General features: G+C 40.7%; 2 protein-coding genes across 4 annotated transcripts; one reads left to right on the forward strand and one right to left on the reverse strand.

The window, feature by feature from the left end:
* Positions 1–442: 442 nt before the first annotated feature.
* On the forward strand, positions 443–15417 carry LOC129187814 (collagen alpha-2(VI) chain-like). 3 transcript variants are annotated; one of them, XM_054787537.1, is made up of 28 exons: positions 443–759; positions 1892–2059; positions 2153–2763; positions 2872–2892; positions 2991–3056; positions 3841–3894; positions 3968–4012; positions 4098–4124; positions 4210–4236; positions 4329–4373; positions 4480–4533; positions 4820–4882; positions 6155–6217; positions 6295–6348; positions 6428–6463; positions 6548–6610; positions 9198–9260; positions 10738–10800; positions 10888–10950; positions 11068–11118; positions 11868–11966; positions 12259–12321; positions 12394–12429; positions 13132–13177; positions 13258–13410; positions 13578–14033; positions 14118–14156; positions 14248–15417. In XM_054787537.1, exons 2-28 carry the CDS (start codon positions 1921–1923, stop codon positions 14844–14846), a joined length of 3099 nt encoding a protein of 1032 aa, XP_054643512.1. In that variant the 5' UTR covers positions 443–759; positions 1892–1920; the 3' UTR covers positions 14847–15417. The 3 variants fall into 3 exon arrangements, with proteins under 3 accessions (XP_054643512.1, XP_054643513.1, XP_054643511.1); XM_054787538.1 differs by having other exon boundaries at positions 1892–2068; positions 13578–13870; positions 14248–14524; XM_054787536.1 differs by having other exon boundaries at positions 445–759; positions 1892–2068.
* xrcc5 (X-ray repair complementing defective repair in Chinese hamster cells 5) lies at positions 14872–26695 on the reverse strand. Its single transcript, XM_054787539.1, has 21 exons — positions 26609–26695; positions 26276–26389; positions 26018–26201; positions 25892–25940; positions 25597–25719; positions 24165–24344; positions 23938–24052; positions 22261–22399; positions 20222–20334; positions 20076–20138; positions 19850–19987; positions 19160–19247; positions 18422–18552; positions 16902–17098; positions 16477–16570; positions 16332–16401; positions 16106–16215; positions 15785–15881; positions 15554–15621; positions 15403–15477; positions 14872–15231 (listed from the first exon to the last, which is right to left on the reverse strand). The coding sequence occupies exons 1-21, from the start codon at positions 26621–26623 to the stop codon at positions 15217–15219; spliced, it is 2178 nt and encodes a 725-aa protein (XP_054643514.1). The 5' UTR covers positions 26624–26695; the 3' UTR covers positions 14872–15216.
* Between the last annotated feature and the right edge of the window lie 704 nt (positions 26696–27399).

Here is a 27399-nt window from a genome sequence, read left to right on the forward strand (position 1 = left end):
CAATGCACTTTTGTACTTGAACAACCGTTAATCAGTGTTTACAAGTGAGATGACTCTTGATGATGTGCAGTGACTCACATTTGCATTACTCATTCACCATTACAGTTAAGACTGCTTCATTTCTTTTTACACTTCTATGACAGTTATGTATGTTAACTAGGTAAACATTGTCTGTTATAAAAGTTTTTATGATGGCGACAGTTTAATCCTGTAAACAAATGCTTCTAATTCCACCATTTTCCTAGGGAAAAAAATGCGCCAAAAATCAAAAGGTGGACCAGCCACTGTATTATGCTTTTAATACTCATGTAAGGTAACGAAGTACTTGTATTGCGTTGATTCTCTGCACTGATGAGTGTGTTGTGTCCAGGCTTAATCTTGGTGCAGTATAAACACACAGTGAGTCTCTCCATGTAAGGAGAAGACAGAGTACAGCTGCAGTGTTTGTCTGTGAGACACTTCTTCTGTCCACAGAGCAAGATAAATACACGATTGCAGCCTGGCTATTTATTCTGGACACTTTCCCCCCCCTTCGCTATTACATTTCTGTTGTGGAGACTGAGCTGTCTCTCTGGTCTCTCTCAGGCGCGTCCACGCAGGCGTCCGCGGGGGTGAGCTCTCCTATACAATAAATTGGGCAGTCCCTCGAACGACAACAGGCCCTAAACAGTCCGCCAAATAAGATGCTGATCTTGTTTACACGTTGAGGAAATTGCAAGGATTGGATAGAGAGAAGAAACACCTTTTCTTACACTTTGGGTGAGTAGATACTTATTACAGCTAAAGCATAAAATGTTATTACAGTATATCTATTACGGTATATCTTTATTATATTGCTACTCATGCCCCATTGATTTATTTTTAAGACCTACCTATCAATAGTTTACTGGTAAGTTATATTAAAAGGGAAATAAAATACAGGAGCTGCATCATAAAAAAGGTAGCAATGCTAGGTTTTGATGAAAGCTATCACAAATTATACAATGTGTGTTCTTGTTGTATTAAAAGACATTAATTTAACAACATTTTGTACATTTAATTAATGAATAGTGAATAAATTAGGTATTGAAAGTATGAGTGCAGTGCTACACCACTGCAAACTACAACCACAATAAGAAACAGAGTTAAATAAATGCCTCTTTAAAGTGGGCAATGTTATGTTTGTATTATCTCATTAGTGCAGTAAAAGTGAAAGTAAAAGCAGTCCAATGTGCACCATTGTCAGTGTTATGATGTGAATACTCTGCTTTGTGTGTGATTTAACTTTATTTACAGACAATGTATGACATGTACAAGATACTGTAGCTTTGAATGTAAAGTTTGTTTGTTGCCAATACACATAACAAAAATTACAGTCGGATGTTTTCTTTTGATATAAGTTTTTATTTTATTTTTAAGTGACTATCTCTAAAGTCGGTGTTTAAAAATTGCAGCTCCCAGCACACATCACTTTCTTCTAATCATAACATTTTAAGTACTGCCGGTTACGCATTCATGTTTAATGTTTTTCTTAAGTTGTTTGTTTCTCTCGGCAGTCTGGGGGTTTGGAACATGGGTCGAGAAGGTACTCGTACCCTAGCTGAAAGAAACGTTAAAATCCAGTCACATACTGGAGCATGTAGCACACACATCCCGCTCTTGTCATTGTTAGTTTTTAAGATTTTTACTGTGATAATTTAGACATTTTAACACTAAACAGAGCAGTGATAAGCTTTAGCTATCATATCAAATCTGCCCACTCATTCAGAGATATTGTTTAAAACAATGATAAACATCCCTGGTTGCTATGGTGACATCTTTTGTGAAGACCCACTTGTTTGACATCTGGTTCCTGCGTTTAAAGTGAAGCCTTCTGCAACTTAACTAACGTCTTCTCTGTTTACTTGTTCAGCAAAGAGGAGGTGGTGCCGTTCCAAGAAAATGGCAATAATTCATCTACGAGTGTTCATCTTACTGTGCATGGTCCATGCAGCCATCTCCCAAGAACTGACCCCTCGTGGACCGCGGCCAATCCCATTGCCAAGAGACACTCCAGATCACAATCCAACAATGCCAGAAGGTTGTGAGAGTGAGTTGTGATTGTTATGTTGACTGGAGGCATGTATGGAATTGATGTATTGCAAACCTTATAGTCCACGTTCACGCTCTCCAGGCAGGATAGTCAAGTGTCCCATCAAACTGTTCTTCACCATCGACACTTCCGAGACCATCGCCCTGCAGGAGTCCCCGCCTGGAATACTGGTGGAAAACATCAAAGAGTTCATGCGGGTTTTTGCCCAGAGGCTGGGGGATGAGGAATACCGGGGTCGGGTCCGCATCACCTGGTCTATCGGAGGCCTACACTTCTCCCAGAGGCAGGTGGTCTTCAGCCAGTTTGCCACTCGAGAGAGCTTCATCAGGAGTCTTGGTGGCATTCGATACCTGGGCAAAGGCACCTACATCGACTGTGCCCTGCAAAACATGACGCACCACATGACTCAGCACTATTCGGGAACAGAGGCCGCCCTCTTCTCTGTGGTCATCACAGATGGACATGTGACAGGAAGTCCCTGTGGTGGGATCAAAGTGACGGCGGAGAAGGCCCGCGAGCAGGGAATTGGTGTTTTCTCAGTGGCGGCGTCCAGGTCCATCGATGAGACAGGAATGAAGGAGATTGCTAGCTCACCTGCTGAAGTTTACCGCAATGACTACTTAGCTGTGGAGATCGTCAACGGCAGGCCGAAAATCAAGACGGAATCCATTGATCGTATTATAAAAGCCATGGTGATCTGAAACTTTTTCTATCTCCTGCCTTCAATGTTACATTTCACAGATTGATGCTACCATCACACTGGCCGGTACCTTTCACTCACCTGAATCTTTTCCTTGCAGAAATATCAAGCCTATTCAGAGGTAAGAAACACTATCAGGTATGATATGTGTGACAGGTCTTTCAGTTTGTCATCTGGATGAAACATTATTTTGTTTTCTCGCCAACATTGCATTTGTAGTGCTACCAACAGGAATGCCTTGAAACTCCTGGGATCCCTGGACCAAAGGGGCTTCGAGGGCCAAAAGTAAGCTTAGAATCAATGGGCTGGGATGAATAGGGTTGGTGGAGTTTGGTTGGGATGAATGAAATGGGATTGGATGGTTGGGTTGATTGGATGGGGTCGAGAATGGAATATTTTCAGTTGGGATGGCGTCAGTTCACATAGAGGGGATAGGATGGGATGGTTTAATTGTGATGGTTGCAATGAGATGGATGGTATGGCTTCAGTATTGCTTGGGTTGGGCTGGGATGGAGGGTGGGGTTTAAATTGTAAAGGATGGGAAATCATGTTCGAGTTGGGATAATTGGTTTGATAATTGAGAATTGGTTGAGATGAAATGGCTGAGAATGGATGGTTTGGTTTTTAAAGAGTGGTCAGAATAATGGTGCTGGGATGGATCACATGACTTCAGTTTCGGACTGACAGGATTGCTGGAATTGGGTTGGGATGGAATGGTTGCCTTGGGTTAGACCCTAACCCAAGGCAACCGTTTGTTTGAGTGTGAGAGAGCTTTAATTGACTGGATGGTTGCATTGGAATGGATGGTATGGCTTCAGTTCTGATAGATGTGATGATTGTGGTTGATGGATGGGATGGAGTAGTCAGGCTGGAATGGTTTGAATTTGTTGGGATAGAATGGTTGGGGTGTGATGGTTGAGTACGGACTGCTTAGACTGGTATGGCTGCATTGGGATGAATGGGTAGATGGAATTAGTAGCAATATGCATCTACAAGGTACACAAACACAAATAATGCGTGACCATGTCTTAATGTTTGCTATAATGCCAATATTTTGGCATATTTACAGGGTCTAAAAGGGGACAGAGGTAATCCAGGGCCACAAGGTGCGAAGGGAAGACAGGTAGGAAGGCTATGCAGATACTGAATCCTCTTTACTGGGACACAGATTCTGAATATTACTTTTACTAAAACAGGGTGATCCTGGTATTGAGGGTCCGATTGGACGTCCTGGACCAAAGGTTAGCTGAGGTTTACTGATCAACTGATCATGTATCCATGTTGTTTTCATCCCAGTAACATACCCTGCCTTGTGTACTGACATAGGGAGAGGTCGGGTTGAAGGGTGACAAGGTAAGAGAGATTGTTATTAGTGCTCCTCTGATGATCTATCAGTGTTTGAACTGTTTCAATGACAACTTTCTTCTCATACCAACAGGGTGAAATGGGAGGAAGCGGAGCAAAGGTGCTTTTAATGCGGTTGCTGCGATAAGTCATGGTAGTCACAGTAGGAACATGCCCACCATGTTCTGTCTTTATTGATTTCCAAATGTTCAGGGTTTGGTCGGAGTACCTGGCAGGAATGGAACTGATGGACAGAAGGTGAGCTTTTGACAATTGATATGATCATTGATAATGGATGTCAAACTCTGCGAATGTAACTAATGTTCAATATAGTGATGATATTGTATGTCGGTCATATCTTCAGGGTAAGATTGGCCATATTGGAGCTCTTGGTTGCACAGGGGAACCAGGCGACAAAGTAAGTTAAGTAGATTTTGTTTCCTTATAGCACATGTGTCAAACTCGTACCATGGAGGGCCGAGACGCTGCAGGTGTTCTCTCCAACCACTTTCTCCAGCAAGTGGTTTAATTGACGAGCTCCTTCACTCAAATTGAAGGAGGTGTTGATTATTAAAAACACCTGCTTTAGTGAACGACTGGAAAGAAAACCTGCAGTGTCTCGGCCCTCCATGGCACGAGTTTGACACCCCTGCCTTATAGTGAACCTTATAAGTGACCTGTATTATTTTCTGTCTCTATAAAAGGGACAAGATGGCTACCCAGGAGAAGCTGGGGATACTGGGCCCCCAGGCAGTAAAGGAGAAAAGGTTTGAAGCAAAAAACAAAATCAAGTTTGCTAGGTTTCCAGATTGCCTACGGAGGAGATTACTTAATTGATTAATTATTGATTCATTTTAATGGCATTGGAGGATCGCTGTGAATGTACTAAACTCCTGTTTACAAGCCAGCGTAATGCTTATTGGGGGAATTGTACCACAGAGGAACTTTACGTGGATGGACCACAAAATCCCATCGCTGATGTCATGCTGTCCTTCTTTAGACAGCAAACAAGAAAACAGCATCCTTGGTGGCATCTACCGAGTTAGAAAAATCCTTAAAGAGAAAGGCTTATTACATCATTTCTATTCACACGTCTTTGAGCTGGATGTAGAGTCTGAAATAAATGGGTGCTCCTCACATGTCTGCTGGACTGTTGACCAAAGTATAACAGACACACGCAACTTTAGCATTTTTAGGGTGACCAAAAGTCCTGTTGTCTGAGGACAAATCATTTCTATCATTATTTCATTTATTTTTTCTTTCCATTAATTTTTGTACTGTTGAATCTTAAGAGATATTATTTTAGGCATCATAAAACATGTTGAGTAACCTCTGACAAGCCTGTCTGAATGTGTGTCTTTGGTTATACAGTACAATGTATTTTGTACTTTTAACAAATTTCTATCCATACAGAGAAGGCATATTTGAACGTATTGAAGGCATCTTTGAATAAACTTTGAGTATCATTTGCATGCAGTATCTCATTGCCGGGCCAAATGTCTTGGTTTTCGATAATCACAACATAGTCATCTTAGTTTTGATCCATTCTCTGAACTCATTCTGCCAAAATCTGTTGAATTTTGGACTTTTTATGAAGAATAAACCCTTTCCACGTGACGGTAGACCACTGGAGTGATGTCTACCTGTCTGTCAGTTGTGATTAAAACATCATTGGCTGTGTATATACAGTATGCTGTGTACAGTATGTGACCATAGAGCAACCATGATGACAGCTGTGCTAGCATTAGCACTCTTAACTGTGTAATAATAACCATAAATGTTTTCGACTCATATTTCCTCAGCAGTTTTAAAGGTTATTCAGAGTGGAATCCCATTTGTTTTGTTGTCGGCCAACATTTGCCAGAAAGAGTTTGAAAAGCTGCACTGTTGTTTGCCCTTAGTCTGGCTAGTAAACTAGCACTGAGTATCTTCCAACCTTTTCTGAAAGTGAAAAGAGTCTATTATGTTAATCTTGTTTTTAATTCCACTACAAAATGAGCCATGTAATCCTACCCGTGGTTGTTTTTGGTGTCGTTCAGGGTGACCTCGGCCTGCTCGGCAAATCGGGTCCTTCAGGTCCTGAGGGTGAACGAGGAGCAAAGGTAAAAAAAAACCAACAACAACAAAAACCTCCTCTGAAAATCCCAAAGTCAAAAACATGTGGACTGACTGCATGCAGGGCGAAAGAGGAAACCCAGGAAATCCAGGACCCCCAGGAGAAAAGGGACCACCGGTACAAATGAAGCTGTTTTCATTGTCTTCAATTGCCTTGGCAGCTAATAACTGTAAAATAACGATATGAATCTTTCAAGGGACCTCGTGGCTTACCTGGACCAAGAGGCGAAGTGGTATATTTCTAGAATATGACGATCAATGATTTACTTCAGGGGACTTTGTTGCACTTCGTCAAGATTTGCCCCGAACGTCCACAGGGAAGGAGAGGGGAACCAGGACAAAAAGGAGCTCAAGGACTTGTCGGAAAAAAAGGAGAGAAGGTGAAACAATCACTCTGAATGATCTAGAGTTGACACCAGAAGTTTACATACGCTGTGTAAAAACACACAAACATTTGTTCTCCCTAGCTGAAACTAAATCAAACTAAATATTTTTCTGTTTGGATTACCAAATTGTTTTGTGTTTGCCAAGTGCTGCAATTATGAGAGATAGAATATGGAGGTTTTTTTTGATAACTTTCTTCAAAGTCAAAGATTTGCATACGGTGGTGTGAAAAAATGTTTGCCCCTTTCCGATTTCTGTTTTTTTTGCATGTTTGTCACACTAAAATGTTTCAGATCAAACAAATTTAAATATTTGTCATTGACAACAGACAAAAAATCCAAACCTACTTGACCGTGTGTGAAAAAGTGACTGGCCCCTAACTGGTTGGGTCACCCTTAGCAGCAACAACTGCAATCAAGCGCTTACGATAACTTGCAATGAGTCTCTTACAGCGCTGTGGAGGAATTTTGGCCCACTCATCTTTGCAGAATTGTTGTAATTCAGCCACATTGGAGGTTTTTTGAGCACGAACCGCCTTTTTAAGGTCATGCCACAGCATCTCAATAGGATTCAGGTCAGGAATTTGACTAGGCCACTGCAAAGTCTTCATTTTGTTTTTCTTCAGCCACTCAGAGGTGGACTTGCTGGGGTGTTTTGGATCATTGTCCCGCTGCAGAACATGAGATCATTTCAGCTTGAGGTCACACACAGACGGCCGGACATTCTTCTGCATTTGGTGTTCAGTTGTGTTGTCAATGACTAATATTTACATTTGTTTGAGGATCTGAAACATTTAAGTGTGAACATGTGAAAAATAAGAAATCAGGAAGGGGGCACTTTTCCACACCACTGTACATTTCCTTGGAATTTTGCAACATTGCCTTTCAACTGTATGACTATCCTTCCACAAGCTTCTCACAATAGTTTATGGAATTCTGGCCCAATCCTCCTGACAGAACTTGTGTAGCTGAGTCAGGTTTGTAGGCCATCTTGCTCACACACACACACGCCCTTTCAAATCTGCCCACAAATTGTCTATGGGATTGAGATCATGGCTTTGTGACAGCCACTCCAAAACATTGCCTTTGTTGTCTTTAAGCCACTTGGTGACTTAAGGTCATTGTCCATTTGGGGCCATGCTTCATCTTCCTGGCTGATGGCTTGAGACTTCAATATTTCCACCTAATATTCTTTCTTTATGATGCAATCTATTTCATCAAGTGCACCAGTTCCTCCTGCAGCCAAACACGATGCTGACACACCCATACTTCACAGCTGGGATGCTGTTCTTAGCTTTACAAGTGTGCTCCTTTTACTTCCAAATGGAAAGATGGTCATCGTGGCCAAACAGTTCCACTTTAGTTTCATCAGACCACAGGGTATGCTTCCAAAAATTAGGGCCTTTGTCACCGTGTGCTGCAACATGGCTTCCTTATGTTGCTTTTCGATTAATGGTTTCTTCTCGATAGAGTGGCCTTTTTAAGTGGCACACTCTTACCAGCTTCAGCCATCATCTTCACAAGGTCTTTAGCGTTGGTTCTGGGGCTGATTTGCACATTTCGGACGAAAATGCGTTCATGTCTGGGACACAGAATGTATGATGGCTGGACATTCTCACGTTGTTTATGATTGAAGATAATTGTTTGAAAAGATCAATGTTGCACCTCAAGCATCAAGAAACTGCACCCAAGGATGGACCAGACTTGTGGAGCTTTTTCTGATATGATTTCTTTTGATTTTCCCATAATGTCCAACAAGGAAACAGTTAAAATACATGCGCACTCAGATGTTGTCAGTCAACCTAGCAGAAGCTTCCAAAGCCATGCCATCATGTGGGCTTTCCCATGTAGAAAATAAAAAATAATAATAAAAAAACTTTCCAAAAATACTCTCATAATTGCAGCATTTAGCAAACAGAAATAATTTTGGTTATCCTAACCTAAATCACCTAAAACAGGCAAAGTTTAGTCTGACTGAATTTCAAACAGTGAGAAAAAAATAGTGTACGTAAACGTCTGGTTTCAGCTGGACATGTTTTCATCATTTTTTTGAATGTTATTTTTTATGGGTAAGTTTGTCTCTGGAGCAACTTTTGTACAATAAAAAAAACAAACTACAATATAAAAATATTAATTAATGTAATTTCTATTTAACTTGGGCAATTTTTCCCATAGGAAGTAATGGAACTAATCTGTTCCAGGGTCATTCGGTTACCATCTTTAATGTTTTAAAGAACATTTTCAACATTCTTAACCGTCACAGAAGTCTAAAAGGAAGGTAATTAACAAGGTGAAAATATATTGAATAACACAAGGTGTAATGAAAAGGTGATGCACCTCACTTATCTCACTTTTTAACATTCTTCACTGTAAAAAGTGTAAAAAGAAGCCAACCAGTGTAATATGGAGACAAACACCAAAGGAACTCAAGCCTGTACCTTATGACAAATAAGACAATATTTTTTAACAAATTTACTTAAGTATAAAAATAAGTTAAGCATTGTGAAATGTAAAAACGACAAACGTTGACCTTACCAGATTACAGTATAATAATTTAAGTCATTAACTGTGCTTTCATTTGAAGGGACAACGAGCGTCACATGGAAGCAGGGGACAACCAGGGGAGGAGGGACTCAAGGGTGCAAAGGTGAGCTTCCTTAGGATATACCAAGTCATCCTTGAACCAAGACTGGAAAAGCTCTTATCAAGCCATATTTTGGAGAAAAATATTCTACAAGGAAACCACACATGAACATATAAGAACTGCGGATCAAAATTGTAAGACCAGTTGAAAAATTGCAAGAATTTACATTTTGCACTGTTGGATTTTAAGGAGGTTCTAAGTAGAGCAAAAAGAAATTGAGTAAGCAATTTATTACAAACAAGCATTAAGGTGGAATAGGCTGTTCATCAACTGAACAAAGGTTTTCCACAGGTGTGAATGTTTGTTTGTCTGTTTGTGCCCTGCAATTGGCTGGCAACCAAGAGGGCATCCACTCTCTGGAACTGGGACCATTTTGTAAACTTCCCATGCTATCGTTCCCCAAATGTTCTCAATTTGATTTAGATCAGGGGAACACGCAGGGTGGTCCAAAAGAGTGATGTTATTCCTGTGGAAGAAGTCCTTTGTCATTGTGAACTGTGGCATTGTCCTGTTGAAAAAGCCAGTCATTACCACACAGACGAGGGCCGCTCCCTGCAACATCTCCACACAGCCATCTGCCGTTTGACGTCCATGCACAACGTGAAGCTCTAATGTTCCATTGAAAACTCATCCCTGGTCATGATGGCGCCCCCCTCCACTGTGCCGTGAGGAAACATCTCAGGTGGGATCTCCTTGTCATGCCAGTAACGTTGGAAACCATCTGATGCGCTTGGCACTACTAACAAACTTGATTTGGGCAGAGGATCGTCCCATGTCTTGATGGACAGCCAATTGGATCCTACGGCTCAGGGCCGGTGATATTTTTTGGGGTCCACCACTTGACTTTTTTGTTCCATAATTCTCTGGATTGTTGAAGTTTCAAATGACTGTCTTACTGCGTCCAACCTCAGCAGCAATGGCGCGCTGCGAGAGGCCTTGCTTACGCAGCTCAACAATCCGGCCGTGTTCAAAGAGAGAAACTTTTTTGCCTTTGCCATCAAGAGATCATGACAGTGTGAACACCTGACAGAAAATGACATTGAATCCACATTTATGCCAAGAATTTGACTTTTAAAACATGTGGTCTTAAACTTTTGATCAGCTGATGAACAGTCTATTTCACTTTAATGCTCATTTGCAATAAATTGCTTACAATTTTTTTTTCCCCCTCACTCCCATTTCTTCTTTTTGCATTTTGAAGCTCTACTTAGAACCTCCTTACGATCCAACAGTGCAAAATTCTTGCAATTTTTTAATTTGGTCTTGAGATTTTGATCAGGAGTGTACATTGGCGTCTCATGTGATGTATTTCCTCTAAGTTTCTGTGCAAATTTTGAGTCATACTTCTCCAGAAATGTGTTGCCATTTTGCAAATTTTATTACTTTACAGTCAGTCAAATTCTAACTCATTTTTCAACTGGGCTCAAAATGTTGATCAAGATTGTATAATGTTGCTGCTGCTGTTATTTGTATGTATTAGGGGGACCCTGGACTGCCAGGACCAAGGGGTCGGCCAGGAGACCCAGGGAGCCTTGGAGCAAATGTGAGTTGTTCAAAACATCCAACAATAGCTTACTTTGAGGACAAGATAATGGCACGTATCACCTGTTAATTAATTTTATGCAAGCAGGGCACCATGGGAAATCCTGGAGATCCTGGACCAAGAGGAGACTCAGGCGCTCAAGGACCAATAGTAGCCCAAATATTTTTCTATTTGACTGATTGAGATTCAAAGTGAATTTGTTTTATGAGTTAGCCTCCAAATTTATGATCTGTGCGTTTACATTTAATTGGTTCTGTTCTCTAAAAGGGTGACAAAGGAAGACAAGGATTCAGCTACCCTGGACCAAGAGGACCTACTGTAATGTTCCCTTTGTTGCATAAAATACTTGCATTGCCGTTTTTACAAGTATCGCTTAATAGCACACAAATAAAGTGCAAAAATTGGTTTGACAGCCAGTTTAAAGAAAAGTTAAGCCGACATGGCGCACAATGTATTATCAGCAAGCTTTTAAAATGTATGTAATAATACAATACCGGAGTATGGAGGGCTTTTGAGCCAATATTAAATATATATAAAGCCAGTTAATCATAAGATAATTAAATTACAATTTGAAATGCCATTAAGTAATTAAGAAGTTCATTAAATATTTGAAAGGATCATAAAATATATAAACCAGTTGCAAAATAAGCATATTTCTCAATTTAATAAATCATTTCTAATTTTAATGAATTCATATTTCAATTAACTATTTAACTAGCTCTATGTGTGTGCAATTCTAGCACAAAGAAAACCTCCATACAGGAAAATAATGGCAATGGCAGACACTGGCCATCAGTCAAAATAGTTGAGTTGAATATACATGTATTTGTGTCAAACAGTCAAGAGTTTTATTAAAATAGGATAGTGTATTTCCTTTTTTTCCCAATTCAGAGCAGTATGAGGACTAGCAAAGGTATGTAGTTATTAGCCCACAATGCAATGTGGTGACCCCATGTCCTTAAAACTGGTGAAGCCCCCCCCCCCCCCACACACACACACACAATATCAGAGGTTTTGGCATTTGACATAGATACATTTCCAAGAAGTAACTACTGTATGTATCAAAGGGGGAGAGAGGGATCCCAGGCAGAAAAGGACCCAGGGGCAGTCGAGGTGAATGCGGTGCAAAGGGAGAACCAGGCAACCAAGGCCCACGTGGAGAGTTTGTAAGTTTAACCCACCCATGGTTTGATTTAGTAAAAAAAATATAGCGAGATGAAGACATGTACTTTTGATGCAACAGGAAATGCGTCAATACCTACAAGAACCTCTGATGCTGGGTGCACAATTGAGACTCGTTCAGTAGTTGAAGACGTTTGATGCCCACCAGGGTTAAACCGATTCACACTTGACTAAATGAAGACACGCAATAGCAGCACTAGTTTTTGTGGAAATTGTGTGCTATCTTTTTGCAAAATGAGCTTACTTGTGCTTTTTTTTTTTTTTTTTTTCCTTCAGGGGGATCCAGGTCAGGCGGGGGAGCCGGGAGCTAGAGGAAACAGGGGGGATCCTGGGCCCGACGTGAGCAATCAGTACACACTTGACTGACTTTCAACAAGTGCATTACTAAGTACTCGTGCTGCATGTGTGCAGGGTGGCCGTGGACCAGAGGGCGATCCTGCACTCACTGTGAGTACATCCTATAGGACGCCTTTTGTTAACAATTCATCACCTTCTAATTATAGCCACGGTGTTTATTCACCAAAGAGGACAGGGCATTAACTGGAAACAGAGGTTATTTATGAAATTCCAAAACTTTTTATACTTGTATATATGAATATACTTATATATACACGTATACACATATATACATACTGTATAAACCAGCTTATTTTTTTACTTTAGTAATGACTTGGAGTACATCACAAAGTGTAAAGGAAAATGTACAGTAGCTCTCTTTGACCTTGACAGCATATTGCACTACAACAGAACCAATGTTGTAATAACGCTAAGGAGCAAACTGCTCCGTCAGCATTAATACTGCTGATGAGTTTATTGTAAATAAGTGGAGCAAGTGCTGGGGTATGTTCACCCCAGAGAACACACTGAGCTGTGCTGAGATGTGCAACCAACATTTTAAAGCGTATGCAGAGCTTCTGGATGCTGACCACCGCCATCTTGTGAAGTTAATAAAAAAGTACAACAGAAGGATGGCTACAGCCACAGGTGTATAGGCCAATGTTTTTGGACCCAGTGCTAACTGAAAACCCCAGCAGTTATTTACTTTTGTAGACCACGCACCCGGCGACTAGACGAGACTGCGGTTATTTGACAGGAGGCATTAATTGGAGCATTTATGGTATACAGTAACTGCATCCCTTGTCACTGCAGGACTGTGACGTCATGACGTACATCAGGGAGACATGTGGTTGTTGTGGTGAGCAAATACTGTATGACCACCATGTGCATCCAGTCTAGTAAGATGATCTTTTAACATGCTTACCATTTTTGTCTCAGACTGCGAGAAGCGCTGCGGTGCACTGGACATTGTTTTTGTAATAGACAGCTCGGAGAGTGTTGGTCTGACCAACTTCACCTTGGAAAAGAACTTTGTAATCAACACCATTAATCGTCTCGGATCAATGGCCGGTGTCCCGACATCGCCAACTGGTAAGATTGCCTTGTAAATGCTACCATAAAACGCCTCAAGTGACAAGAGTTTTAAAAAGTTTCAGCGCGCATATCAGTCACTTTATAATGAATATCTGTCTACATGTTCACAGAAAATTTCAGTTGCTAAGCTTTTTGTGTTACAGAGTAACATTTGCCTATTTCAGGCACAAGAGTTGGAGTTGTGCAATACAGTCACAACGGGACCTTTGAGGCCATTCGTCTCGATGACCCCAACATAAACTCCATGTCTGCTTTTAAAATGGCGGTGAAGAATCTTCAGTGGATTGCTGGGGGCACCTTCACCCCCTCGGCTCTCAAGTTCGCCTATGACCACCTCATCAGGGACGGCAAGAGAGCCCGAGCCAAACTGTCTGTGGTTGTGATCACAGATGGACGCTTTGACCCGCGTGATGACGAGGATCTACTCAAGTACCTCTGTCAGGACAGCAGCGTTGTGGTAAATGCAATCGGGGTCGGAGATATGTTTAGAAAGGCCCAGGATGACGAGATCCTGGGCTCCATAGCGTGCGACCAAAAGGGGCGAGTCACTGGGATGAAGAATTTTGTTGACTTGGTCGCAGAGGACTTCATAGACAAAATGGAGACTGTGCTATGTCCTGGTCAGTGGTTAATACATCCAGGGCCCTGATCTTAAATGTTGCCAAATCTGTGTTTTAACCATGTCCACTTGACTTCCCTTCCAGATCCAGTTGTTGTGTGCCCTGATCTGCCCTGCAAGAGTGGTAGGTTTTTTTGGGTGCCTAAGCTCAACTATGCCTCCAAGTAAACCTCCGATGCAAGCTATTTACTCAGTTATTTGTTCGGTCTTTGCAGAGCCTGAAGTGGCTCCCTGTGCCCAGCGGCCAGTGGATTTGGTATTCCTGCTTGACGGTTCCGAACGCCTCGGGGTGCAGAACTTCCATCACGTCCGTGAATTCTTGCAAAAGGTGCTGGATAGACTGGTAATGGCCAGAAGCAGGACAGATCGCCTGCGAGCTCGCTTGGCTCTGTTGCAATATGGCAAGGATGGTGAGAACTTTGTGGCTTTCCCTCTCACGCACGACCCTGCTCTCATCGCTGATGGTATCGCGCGTCTGGGTTATCTGGACTCTTCATCGAGCGTGGGGCCGGCCATCACTCATGCCATCGACAGAGTCCTAGGCAAGGGGCTGACTCGCCAGACGAGACGCCATGCAGAGATCGCATTCATTTTCATCACAGATGGAGTCACCGACAAGAAAAACCTTGACGAGGCGGTTAGCGCCATGCGTGGGGCACAGGTGGTCCCCACGGTGATCGCTGCAGGAAGTGACGTGGATCAAGAAGTCTTAATGAAGCTGGCCATGGGAGATGAGAATGCCATATTCAGAGAAAATGACTGGTCCGAGTGGCAGTCAGGCTTTTTTGACCACTTCCTGCGGTGGATGTGCTAAAGAGAAATCACACTGGAGACATATCTCGTATTGGTGCTACTGATGTTAATGGCATTTACAATTCCTCCATGTACTGTACAATCTGACACTATATCCATCCTAGTTATACAAAATAAATCAGATTTAAGGTCGTAAACAGGCCATGCTATATTCCACCGTGCTGTTTTTTGTCAATTTTAAGAGCTCACTCTCCAATATTAAGAATTACAAACAAAACAATATTAGTCTGTTGTGTGCAGTATCCATACAAAAGTACCACAAGGTCTCCATGTGGGAGGTGAAACAATGGACGACTGGACTGCCTTGGACGGTTAAGCACAGTGATGCATACTTTAAATTTTTTCCGCAGACGCTCCCATTGCCTTCTTTCTTACATCATGTCCAGCTGCACAGGAAGAGGGAGGAGGGGAAAAAAGTTTTGAGTGTTTAAGATGAAGATTAGGCCTGGATCATCAGGGACACACTCAGGCACTTGACTTTGCAGAAAATGTTTTGGGTTTTTTTAAATATATAAATGGGCCACGTTTCCTAAAAGAATAAATGAAAAGATATTTACCAAGTCATCAACATGGCCAATGTCATCTTCTGTTATTGCGACTGGTTCGTCTTTCTTCTCCTCAGCAAGCAGAAACTGAAGATGCAACAGACTTCAGTCAGAGGTGTGGACAAGGACAGGTTGCCTTCAACTTTGTGAGCGAGACAGTTACCTGACTGGCTTCGTGTTTGGACACAGAACTTCCTTGCACCTCGTCCTGGCTAATAAGAGATATGGCGTCTATTGAGCAGAAAGCAGCAAAGTAAGTGCAAAAAAAACAAAAAACAAAAAACAGAACACTAAAATAATTAATCAGCATGCAGATTTTTACTTCAATTCATTAACACTTTTTAGAAATTTTGTGACATCACAAGGGCCGGACCGAATGGCCTGCTAAGCGCACCTTGGACAAGCAGGTCCCAGAAGGCCTCCAGCCCTCTTTTTGGGATGCTCCTTTTCAGGGATTGGAGGTAGCTATTGTACAGATCGGCATTCCCCAGCTGTTTGCGTAAAGATAAGGAACATTTTAAATCCTTCAGACATTTGCCAAGAGAAGCACATTGACTAGCAAGCGCATGTTTGTGCAAGAATTGGCACCTCTTCAATCTGTGATATATAAAACTCTCTTGACAAAATGACTCATGTTGATAACTCAACATGACGTGACCCAGAAGAGAAGCACCTGCATAGATTCCCTAATGGGAGATAGTGAATGTTTATTTACCTTTACTGACTGCTCTCTGAAAGCCTCGATACAGGTGATGCTTTTCATATAGTACTGTGTGTTCTTGTTGCCTAGCAACTGTTCTATCCTGTGAGTCAGCTGCTCACAGGCTGGAGGTGGGGAGGGGGGTGGGGGAAGGCAAAGACAACCAACAAAGAGAAAGACAATTACAAGAGGTGCCCATTAGTCATGAATGATAATGGTCTGGTGGGGAGTGTGACCTCACCTCCTTTGAATGGAAGTGCTTTTTGCTTGATGAGGATGCGGAAGTCCCGGGCAGGATTAACACTTCCAACCTGTATGCAAGGAGGAATGAGATTAGGTGTGTGACAAAAGGGTCAAAGATCCATCTCTCCCACCCAGATTCTTACCGAAGTAACAGAACCTTCCGAAATGTCAGCCAGATTATACTCCTCCTCCTTCGCAGCATCTCCTTTTGCCTTCTTGGCATCGGGCTGTTCTGAACTGCGAGTGGAAGGGGTCAGGTCGAAAGAGAGCTACATGACTAATTTTGACTGTACATCTTCAAGACTCTAGCACAAGGTGTGTTTAACTGTGCAGTTTAAAAAAACAACCCAAAAAAAAAAACACAAATGTATGGAGATTGTGGAGAAGTTAGTATTAGCTGGCTACAACTGTTAATCAACAGTCACACCTACGACCAACAAATCTACCATAAGAACACACTGTGCTACCCCAAATCCATATTTCCATCATCCTCATAACTGTGTGTACCGGTATATTATATTGTACTTACAAGTCTTCAGTCATCCACTACATCCAAAACCAAACTTACTCTTTTCCAAAGATCTGAGCACTGGTCTTCAGCTTCTTTTTCTTCTCCACCTCTATGAGAGGAAAAATCCTTTTCACCTCCTCCAGAGGTGCTCCACAACGTTCCTTGATGACATCTGGGCGGTCGAGTACAGCGGTTAGCCATGGTTCCATGGGAGGTAAGGGGGTGCCGGGGTTGACAGCTCGATGATGCAGGCACTGAGAGATGTTGGATTGGGCGACATGTTTAATGGCATTGGAGAAAAGAATTGTCTTGAGACTTTTAAACTGTAAGAAAATGGTGATACCTCCGCAAAAGGGGAGCAGCAGGCAATGGTCTATTGCCTGTTTTCCACTGCACAGTACCCACTCGGCACAATACAGTTCTACCATCCAACAGTACGAGCCTGGAGTTTGTTTTTCAGAGGTAAGTTTATAACGTTGCTTTTTGATGTGTGTGGTAACAGGCAGTGTGCTAGCATAAACTAACTTGAAGTTGTGCACCTAACAAATATACACATCAGTACTCAATGTCGTCATTAAATCTTACCTTTATGCATTTCCACATATTATCAGCATTTGGGACCCAATATGAGGTGAAAGAAAAATGGGGAAAAATACAGTATACTTGTAGTAGTCTATCTGTGCAGTGTGGGAGAAAGCTAGCACACGCACACGTGTATGTTGCACTCAAGGACCATCAAGCAAAGGGAAACGGGTCGCTGCTCGCCAAACCACAATGAAACAAAACAACATAAACATGCAAAAACTGTGGGATTATTATTGTTTTTTTAATATCATTTTTTGATTAAAATAATGGCATATATTTCCAAAATTGATATGCATTTACATAAAATTCATTTATTTTCAAAGAATATTTTAATAGTGTATTTATTTTATTATTGTGCCTGAAAGTTTTGCTTGGTCTGGTTCGGCCCTGCCCACGGACCGTTACCGGGCCATGGCCCGGTGGTTGGGGACCCCTGATGTAAACCACTTGAGGTTGCTCACTGGTCAAGCAGATTTGTCATTGCCACATTACGGTAATGCTTGTGAATGGAACATACATACTATATAAAAATAAAAACAGATGCTACCTTATCCTGTTGCTGTGCAGTACTATACACCACCGTTTTCAATTTGCTGCAGAGACCCTCAGTATCCTCCTAAAATATGTGTCTTAAACATGGCCAACAGCCACATTCTCAGAAGTGCATAGAAGATGTCCTCAATGCCTTCCATTGCTGCTGTTTATTAGTTTGTCTTACTATTTTGAACTGGGAAACAAACCACCACAAACTGAGTAAATCTCAGTAGAGGCAGTGAAAAGAAACAGCAGGCAATGGAGGTGAGGATACAGCACCACTTATTGTGTTGTGGAGCTGGACAGTAATTACAGTTCCCTCCCATGCACGTGTACTGAGTTTAAGTAGTTATCAATGAAATTATTTATTAGATGAGTCAGCTTTAATGTGGCAGTGCAACGTGGCAGTGCAACCCAAATGTGCATGCAAGTGTACAAACAAAAAGGGTGCACAGTACCTGGAAATGCCTCTGGAATGCCGGGTTAGGGATGTCGTGGACTTTGACCATGTCTTTTAGATCTCCATCTTCATCCTGCTCCACCAACATCATGGAGTCAATGAGAGAGTCGACAGCCTGCAGCTGCGTGTCTGGAGATATAGAATAATGTCAGTTCTGATCAGGAAGGTCAGAGATGTTTTCATTAAACACTGTTTACCACACTGCCAGGCCAAAAAAAAAAAAAAGGTCACACTCACAACAATGTTTCGTTGGACCGCCTTTAGTGTTAATTACAGCACACATTCGTTGTGGCATTGTTTCCACAACCTTCTGCAATTCCTGTCCAGTCTTTCATTTATTTTTCACTAAGATATTGATGACAGGAGAGTCGGACCAGTGCGCAAAGTCTTTTCCAGCACATCCCAATGATTCTCAGTGGGTTCAGGTCTGGACTCTGCGGTGGGAAAATGGTGTCTCTTTTGGAATATTCCATTGCAATCGGAAGAAAAAACATCTATTGATGGAATAACCTGGTCATTCAGTATATTCAGATAGTCAGTTTTTTGGCACACAATGTTGCTGAACTTCACCCTGACCAACTGCAGCAAACCCAACCTTTTTTGTTTAGTTACATTAAATCCAGGGGATGACATTTTCTTGGCCAGGCAGTGTATCTTGACAATCAAAATAATGGTATTAAAGCTTAGTTCTTATGCACTTATGGTTACATACAGTCGTATCATCAGCAAACAATACCTGAAGGGGCAAATTTCTTGCTGTCCAGAGACGCAAAGGCGAAGTGGCTGAGGTCTTCCATGAAGGGAAGTTGGACATATATCAGACACTGTAGAGAGCATCATGTGTAATGTTAGCATATTTAGGGAATGCATTGCAAAACTACATGGGGGTCGTTTTGCAGAAATGCCAATTTTTCTGTTGCTTCACTTCTATTACCTACGCTTACAAAAATACTTAAAATGCTTATTCAAGATTCAAGATTCAAGAGAGTTTTATTGTCATGTGCATGGTAAAACAGCAGTTATACCATGCAATGAAAATCTTATTCTGTTCATTCTCCCAAGAAAAGAAAGAAAAACACAAGAAAGAATAAGAACATAAGAAACATAAACACATATACATAAATACCAAGAAATTAAGCAACAACAACAGAAGAGACATTAATACAAGTAAATAATACAAATAAATAAGTAAATAAATAAAGTGCTATGAGTGTGTGTTGCGTGTGGCATCAACCAATAATAACATAATAAAAACTATGTTATGGATTTGTTATACTATAACGTACTGATTTGTTGCACATATTCTTCAATAAGTCTCATGCATGCGCTGAAGTTATTAAGATTGAGCCTGAACCAAACACTGACAAATAGGAGTTAATAATAACTTAAATAAAAGGCTGAAAAAAAGGTTCAGCAGCTTGCCCACCTCATAGTGCTGCTTGATGCAAGGGAAAGCTGCTCCTATTTGAGGGTTAGCGCGCCGGTCGTAGGCATAGCGAACAATGGCCACCATCTTGAGCTCATCCAGTGCCCGCACCAGAGCGGACAGTGCCACTCCTGCATGCTGATACCAAAAAAAAATATATATATATATATCAGCATTGACACAGCATCACCTGCCTTTTCTTTTTACTGATTAATCTCAATCTAACCTGATCGTTAAGTGCAGCGAATATCTTGATGGCTTGATTTCCCATGAAGGAGTGGCGCCGAACCTGCAGGCAAGACACATGAATGACACTAAACATGTAGTTAAAAGAGTAAAACAATAAAATAAACTAAAATAAAAACACAGTACCAGATTCTGTTTGGTAAAGCCAAGAACAGCAAAGCACTTTCCGTCATGTTTGTATTTCATCTGCTCTTGATCCACTTTGGAGAAAGGAACAATATCACTCCCATAGCAAAAACCTGTTAACACAGAACAGGAGCACTCATTTTAGAGATGTTTGTTATTCATTATAACATTATACTTATAAATAATATATACATTATATATTCATTATACTACTGAATGTACAAAGGTAGCATGTGTCACCATCAGCGTGGTTGCTTGTCTTCATAAATGACGTCATAGGCTCATTTATGCATTTATTTTCCATTCTTAAGCATTTCGCTTTGTTTTCTGCATGCAAAACTATAATTATTCTCTATAAAATGTGTTTCGCGTTATTTGGGTGTCTGGAACGGATTACGTAATTGGATTTACATTACATTCGCGGTTTTCGTTCATGTCATCGGTCCTTTTGGAATGGATACATGAAGAAAATCGAGGTTCCATTGCTTACGTTCCGGCACCACCAGTGAATGGCAAAAACAAAAACAAAACAAAACAAAAAAAAACACATGTAATTGATATGCCCATAAAAATGTCAATTTTTCATTTAAAACATTATCAGTGAAGCATATATCATGAAGACATGAACATGTAAAAATTGTGGGCTTTCTAACAGTGGTACATGTATGCTGTATATTTTACCTGTATTATCACATACTTATAAATCATTACACTGCGATTGGCTGGCGACCAGTCCAGGGTGTTACAACTCATTACAGTCTTATGGTGAATGAGATGTGTTTTCTGAGAAAAAAAACTGCCTATTTTCAGATAAATAAATAAATAAAAATCCGTCATTAATCCGGCAATGGATGCGGGATTGCGAAAGTGTGGGGAGGGATCCACTGTAATAGTAAAATGTGCAGCAAACCTTATCCATTACATTAAGTAGAGCATTCCCATTAATTTTCTTTTTTTAGTTATGGTATCATTATGGTCCTTTTAATATTACAACTACCCTGTCAATTGTTAAATAAAAAGGATTGGAAGGTCACATAAGTGACCTGTTTTGTTTGGATTCTGGATTTAGAGTCTTTAACTGGGTTTCCTTGAATTTTTCAGTTGAATTCCAAGTGCTTTGACTACTTAACTGTGGATATTCCAACTGTTCACGGTCCATAAGTACTGTGTGATACGGTTTCTTACAAGTACGGAATGCATTTCCCTTAAAAATTAGTGAAACAATGGCTCATTTCTTAAGTTCTTTCTAAAATTGATTCATTTTTCTACCACTGATCCTGTTCAGGGTAACGTGAAGTCGGGGCCTATCCCAGGTGACAGGGTACAACCTGGACTGGTCAACAGGGCTAAAGTTTCCCCAAATTTTTCAAGTATATGAACATACACAAGCAAACGACGCATTCCTTGGACCTCTGTGAGCGCCACCAGGTGCACACACTGTAGTATCGCACCTGTCCAAAACCCGAGAACTGAATCGTATTTGGTATACGTGCGGGTTCAAACGGACATCCAGGCGTATTTCACTACGTAGTTTTCTTTATTCTCCACCTCAAGCACAACAAGCCATAGTCTCACACAATTAACCATCGGAGTCTTGTACAAAACCCTTAGTTTATCATTTCATTATAGATTTCTTTTCTTGTTTACCATTTATTTTGTTCAATTTCCTTATTTGACTTTCACTTTGTTTTGCAGCAGCCTGTTGTAGCGCTATTTAATAATCCTCACTTGAAATTGGTGTCATATTTGTTGCATGTTTTGTCTAAATAAACATAAAACAAAATACAGTAAAAATAAAAAAATTTACATCACAACCTACTTTCCAGTCCCTTCGGCAGCTCAAACTCAACTAACACTTCCTGTATCCAGTATGTCTGGCCATCAAAATAAAAGCACGGCAGCACAGCATGGACAAATGCAAGCGCAGTGGGGCATGCAAATGCATTTTTTTATTTTTAATTATTTAGATAAATTGTTTGATGTAAAATTTTTTTAAAAACACAATTTTAGATGAGCAGGCTGATTGTTCACGTTATTACCTTGAATGATGTCGTCCTTCGACACCTCCGTCTCGTTGTCATCGTCCAGACAGTAGACAGTCTCCCTCTTCACGTCATCTTTCTGATTGCTTTGAGCATCAACCGTGATCCACGTTTTCTTCAGCTTCTCCTCGGTCACCTGGTGGACACAAGCAGGAATCCAAAACAAATGTTTGACTTTTGATAAATAAATGATTTGTTTTTGTTTTTTTTAAGTCAACCGACAGAATGAACACAATTGTGGCGCATCCACAATGTCAGCATGCAAAGATGTAAACACATTACGATGAAGGAAGTCTGTCTGAGTTGATTTCCGATTAACTGAAGCAGTTGAGGCAACATGGAGTGCACCGCATGGTGGTAACCAGCTGCTGATTCAGTTTCAACTACGTAGGTGTGCAAAATAGGAATTCCACAAAATAGGATTCAATAATAATAAACTCAATACTAATAAATGGCATGTTTTCGTAGTTAGAGCATAGAAAACCTGTTTATAACTTTCTGAATACAATCTTTACCATCATTGGAGCCCTGTAGACATAAAACAACTCCCCTTTAGTCACCTTTACACTCCTACTGTTCTTTGTTTACGGTACATTGCTCGACTGTAATGCGCAGGCTATGGGATCACTGCATGGCTTTAACCATTAGCAAGCTAGCGAGCCAACTAGTTAGCCTACAATGTATTTACTGTATTCTAAACTTAAGAAAGGGTTTAAAACAGAGTGGGGAAGAAGGACAAGGAAGCCAAAAACGTATCACTTCCACACGGAACAGGAGAACATCTTTTCACTCTATCACGTCGGACGTGCCACGGCTGACTACTGTACATGCAGTGTGACGGTAATCTAACGCCATGTCTCAATGGTGATGCCTAGTGGCCAGGACCCTGTATGTGTGTGTGTGTGTATACACACACACACACACACACACACATATATATGTGTACATATATATATACTATATTTGTCTTTCAATATTTTTGACTAATATGCCACAAAACAGCAATCCCTGATTATTTAAAAAATCATGATAGAGCGAGGGAGCGATAATCAAACCACAATATTGCAAGGGACGACTGTATATGCAACATAATGTCAAAAGTTGGTTAGAAATAATATGTTAACTAATAACAGACAACTGTACTCTACACTCATAGGCCACACGCTTTGACTGTAATAAGGTTGAATTTTGCTTAAACAATGAAAACATGAGCTTTAACAGGTCCGTACCACGTTTGTGTTGGAATGTGCTAAATTTGCATTACTACTTCAGCCAAATGATAATTACACAAGGTGCTTTGTTGGTTCCCACAACTACTTGATTGCTTTCCTTTTTTTTTTCCTTGACATGTAAAGAGACCGTCCATTGGATTTTGGTGCAGATCCTGATAACGATGCTGTGCAAACAATCTACTTTCCATTACTACAGTCCACTTGCATTGAGGGGCAGTGACCCACCAGAATCAGCTAAAGGAGTGGTGGTAGTTGGTACCAATACGTTGCAATGGTTGCAATGCGCATTACCACCACCAAAAGGACAGAAATGGAATATCATCACGAGCCTTGTGTTTCGTATTCCTCAAGTCTGCACACTACTTGGTTCCACTGTAGTTATCCATGTAATGTTGTGACTAGTGAGTGTCCAATTATGCACTGTTCTTGACAAACCACGTACAGCTTTGTAGCCAACGATGCGGATGGACAGAGTGCTGCCGATGGTCAGCTGACAAGGCCAGGCCATGGGTCTTCTCTCAATGCACTTAAACATATGAAGTTGCGCAATTGCATTCCTACAAATTGTTCAAATGGAGAGCAAACGCTAAGGTCAGAAAATGAGATTCTTCCAATGTAAAAATAGAAAAAAGCAGAGGGAGCATCTGGTTTTGACAAAAGCCTTCAAACCTCAGTGTGTAAATCTGATCAAGACCTTCCTGCTCATCCAGGCTGAGCATGATGTGTTTGACCATGTCCAGCCCACTCTTCTGCTCCCTGGACAGACCTTTGCCAGAGCCAGGGGCATCAGGACCTCCTCTGCCCGCATCCCCTGCATCTTTTGCTTCATCTTCAACAGGGAAGGGTAAACTGAAAAGCAAATGTATATATAGTTCTATCTTTCATACAGTATATTCAAGCAACTTAAGTGGTACACATTTAAAATGCCTTGTACGTTATCACATTTAATGTGCCCTTCATCTATGAGAATTACTCTGTAATAATTAACTCAGTATAATTAACAATGAATAATAAACAATCAGTCTCAATAGTCTTTTTTTCAAAGAAATATCTCAAATCAAATAGCAGGTACATTGTTGGTGGAGTTGTCAAAGATGAATATAAAACATTAAACATGTTTTTAAATAAGGCCGCACGGTGGTCTAGTGGTTAGCACGTTGGCCAATACAGGAACAGCCTGGAGATTGGGAAGAGCGATTCTCCCCTGGAGTTTGCATGTTCTCCCCGTGTGCGCGTAGGTTTTCTCCGGGTACTCCAGCTTCCTCCCACATTCCCAAAAACATGCAGGTGAGGTTAATTGGCGACTCTAAATTGTCCATAGGTATGAATGTGAGTGTGAATGGTTGTTTGTCTATATGTGCCCTGCGATTGGCTGGCGACCAGTTCAGGGTGTATGTACCCTGCCTGTTGCAAGTCAGCTGGGATAGGCTCCAGCATGCCCCCGCGACCCTAATGAGGATAAAGCGGTATAGAAAATGGATGGATGTTTTTAAATACTTTTAGTGATTATTATTAGAATTTCATACAGTGATTACTCAAATACTGCATACAGTAGTAATTTTGTCTGCCAATAAAAAACTATAATATATTACACTATATTATACACTATAAAGTATAGTATATATTGTTGTATATTGTTTTAAAGCCTCCATCACTCACTGAAGGTTAAATACATTGTTTTCTTTATCATCATTTTTCTAGACACTACACAGTTGGGCCTGTCCTGCATAGATTGAATGTATTCGAAAAGTTTTCTTTACGAATCTTTCCCATAAACTATTGAGTGCTTTTGTTGTTATTTTTTTTTCTTTTTGAGTCAATGAGGAAATGTTAAGTTTTTCCTTTCAGCACTTTCATTATAATATACACAGTACACGTCTTCTTTACAGATGCCATGTCTGGTCTGCAGGCAGGGTGAATCTACAGCAACACCTGTGGATATTAGTTAAAGTAAAGGTAATAAGCACCTCTTATTATTTCCTGAGAACAAAAACATTTATTTGGGGTGCAGCACTTGTTTGTTCATGCTGAGGCAAGTTGCGATTAATTGTGGCACAGCATCTACAGTATTAGAGTGGAAGTGACTACATTTGGAGCTTACAAGAACTGCAAGGTGATGCCAGCCTGTTTGAGGTTTTCAATGATGACGTCCAGTTGCTCGGAGTCTGCTTCAGTAGCGAGGTCACTCAGCAAGGCAATGTTGAGTCGGTCATAACTTTTCCCACTGAAAAAATAATGTCACATAACATGAACAACACCGTTGCATGTTATTTAAAAATGTACACTTTATCTACCCATGGTTGATGGGTATCGGAATTGGCAGCATAAAACCCTGATCGGAGCATCGCTAGTTTGTATACCACAATTGCATGCATGTCATCAAATGCAACGCTTACTTTGTTCCTGTTTGAAGAAGATCCATGCAGACAACAAGAGCATCCAGCCCTGTTTAACATTCGTTAAGAAGTTGAACGATGCTTATAGCGCTTGCATTAGCGGGTGTACAGCATGTAGAAAGATACAGTCAGCCTGCTGATTCTCTGGGTGGACCTGATTCTCAATCTCCTCCAGAAGCTCAAAATCAGGTATCATCAAGTTGCGGTGTACAGTGATGTTCTGGTACTGGTCATCCTGGGCCAGCGGGTTCTTGGTGGAGTCAGTGCCGAATAGAACCAATGCCAATTCATCTTTAGCCTCTACAAATACCTGAAAATATACATTGCGATCATTTGTATCATGTGTGCTAATAAATCCATTTTGCAGTTATACGTGTCCTTTACCTGACGTTGGACAAACTTCTGAATGACTTTTTTGGCTTGTTCAAATGGAGATTCTTCCCCAGGTGCTGAGTTGGACATGGAAAAGCCCACGTCCATGCACAGCACCAGAAACGACTGCAGTAAACAGAAAACAACATCAACCAATAAGTTTTACTATGGTTCCTATTAGGCTTATCAGCTTGCCCCCTTCAGCCTCAACATGTCCAACATGCCTTTTCACTCACTTAGAGACGCGCCGTTTTTACCGGGTGGAAAACCAACTGAGAAAACTAAACATCGTCGAAAAGTGTTGGCAATAACGGTTTTAAAGTAATTCAATAGAAATGTACTTACTTTTGACTTGGCCATACTGTATTTATTTCCCTCCTTCTAAAGCTGTGTTACCCACTAAAAGATCCGGAGCAAACAGGACTTCACTTCCTGGTTACAAAGAAAAAAGTTCCGTCTTTTGTGAACGCAAAAAACAGGCACGTCATCAGCTATGCTTACGTGTTTTTTCTTAGTGAAAATATTGTATCCCTAAGAAATAGACGGACATTTATGTTAGTTAGTATTTAAATATTCGATATTAGTTATAAAAATATCTTCAAATTATTTTTAAAGGGGAACTCTGTAACGTACAGAGAGGGGAACGGATCGGTACAAATATCGATTTTGTCGATACCAGGGTAGTGTTGGTATCGGACTAACATTGATATGTTTATTTGTTTGCTTTTTGTTGTGTTGTTCAATTACATTGTATATATTTGTAAATTATTATATTATTACAAAGTCAAGGAATAAGTCATAGGAGGGCTTTGGGGGCAAAAAGCCAAAAAACTTCAATGAGAGCCAAAAGTAATTTTTGCTTTTGTTTACTTATTGTGCACGATTTATTTTATTTTTCTCAAACACATATGTATTAAAAGGGAATAGGTCTATTATTTGGTAGATTTACTTACATTGAGTCATATTGTATTAAATGTTGGTATCGACTTGATTTCAAAATTTGTAGTATTGCCCATGACCCCAGAGTACACTTCTCTCTTCTCAATAATAAAGGTATTATTCTGTCAATACTTACATTTTCAGAATAAGAATTAATTCATTTAATGCAGGGGTGTCCCAAGTGCGGCCAGCACATT

This window comes from Dunckerocampus dactyliophorus, chromosome 9 (assembly GCF_027744805.1).
Source record: "Dunckerocampus dactyliophorus isolate RoL2022-P2 chromosome 9, RoL_Ddac_1.1, whole genome shotgun sequence".
Taxonomy (NCBI): Eukaryota; Metazoa; Chordata; class Actinopteri; order Syngnathiformes; family Syngnathidae; genus Dunckerocampus; species Dunckerocampus dactyliophorus.

Coding starts and splice junctions, on each gene's coding strand:
- LOC129187814 (XM_054787536.1), top strand. CDS start 1,921: ATGGCAATAATTCATCTACGAGTGTTCATCTTACTGTGCATGGTCCAT. Junction 13,178..13,257: donor GGAGACATGTGGTTGTTGTG/GTGAGCAAATAC, acceptor TTTTTGTCTCAG/ACTGCGAGAAGCGCTGCGGT. Junction 14,034..14,117: donor GGAGACTGTGCTATGTCCTG/GTCAGTGGTTAA, acceptor CTTCCCTTCCAG/ATCCAGTTGTTGTGTGCCCT.
- xrcc5 (XM_054787539.1), bottom strand. Junction 24,345..25,596: donor GGCATCACCTTGCAGTTCTT/GTAAGCTCCAAA, acceptor TTTGCTTTTCAG/TTTACCCTTCCCTGTTGAAG. Junction 15,478..15,553: donor CCAAACACGAAGCCAGTCAG/GTAACTGTCTCG, acceptor TTGCATCTTCAG/TTTCTGCTTGCTGAGGAGAA.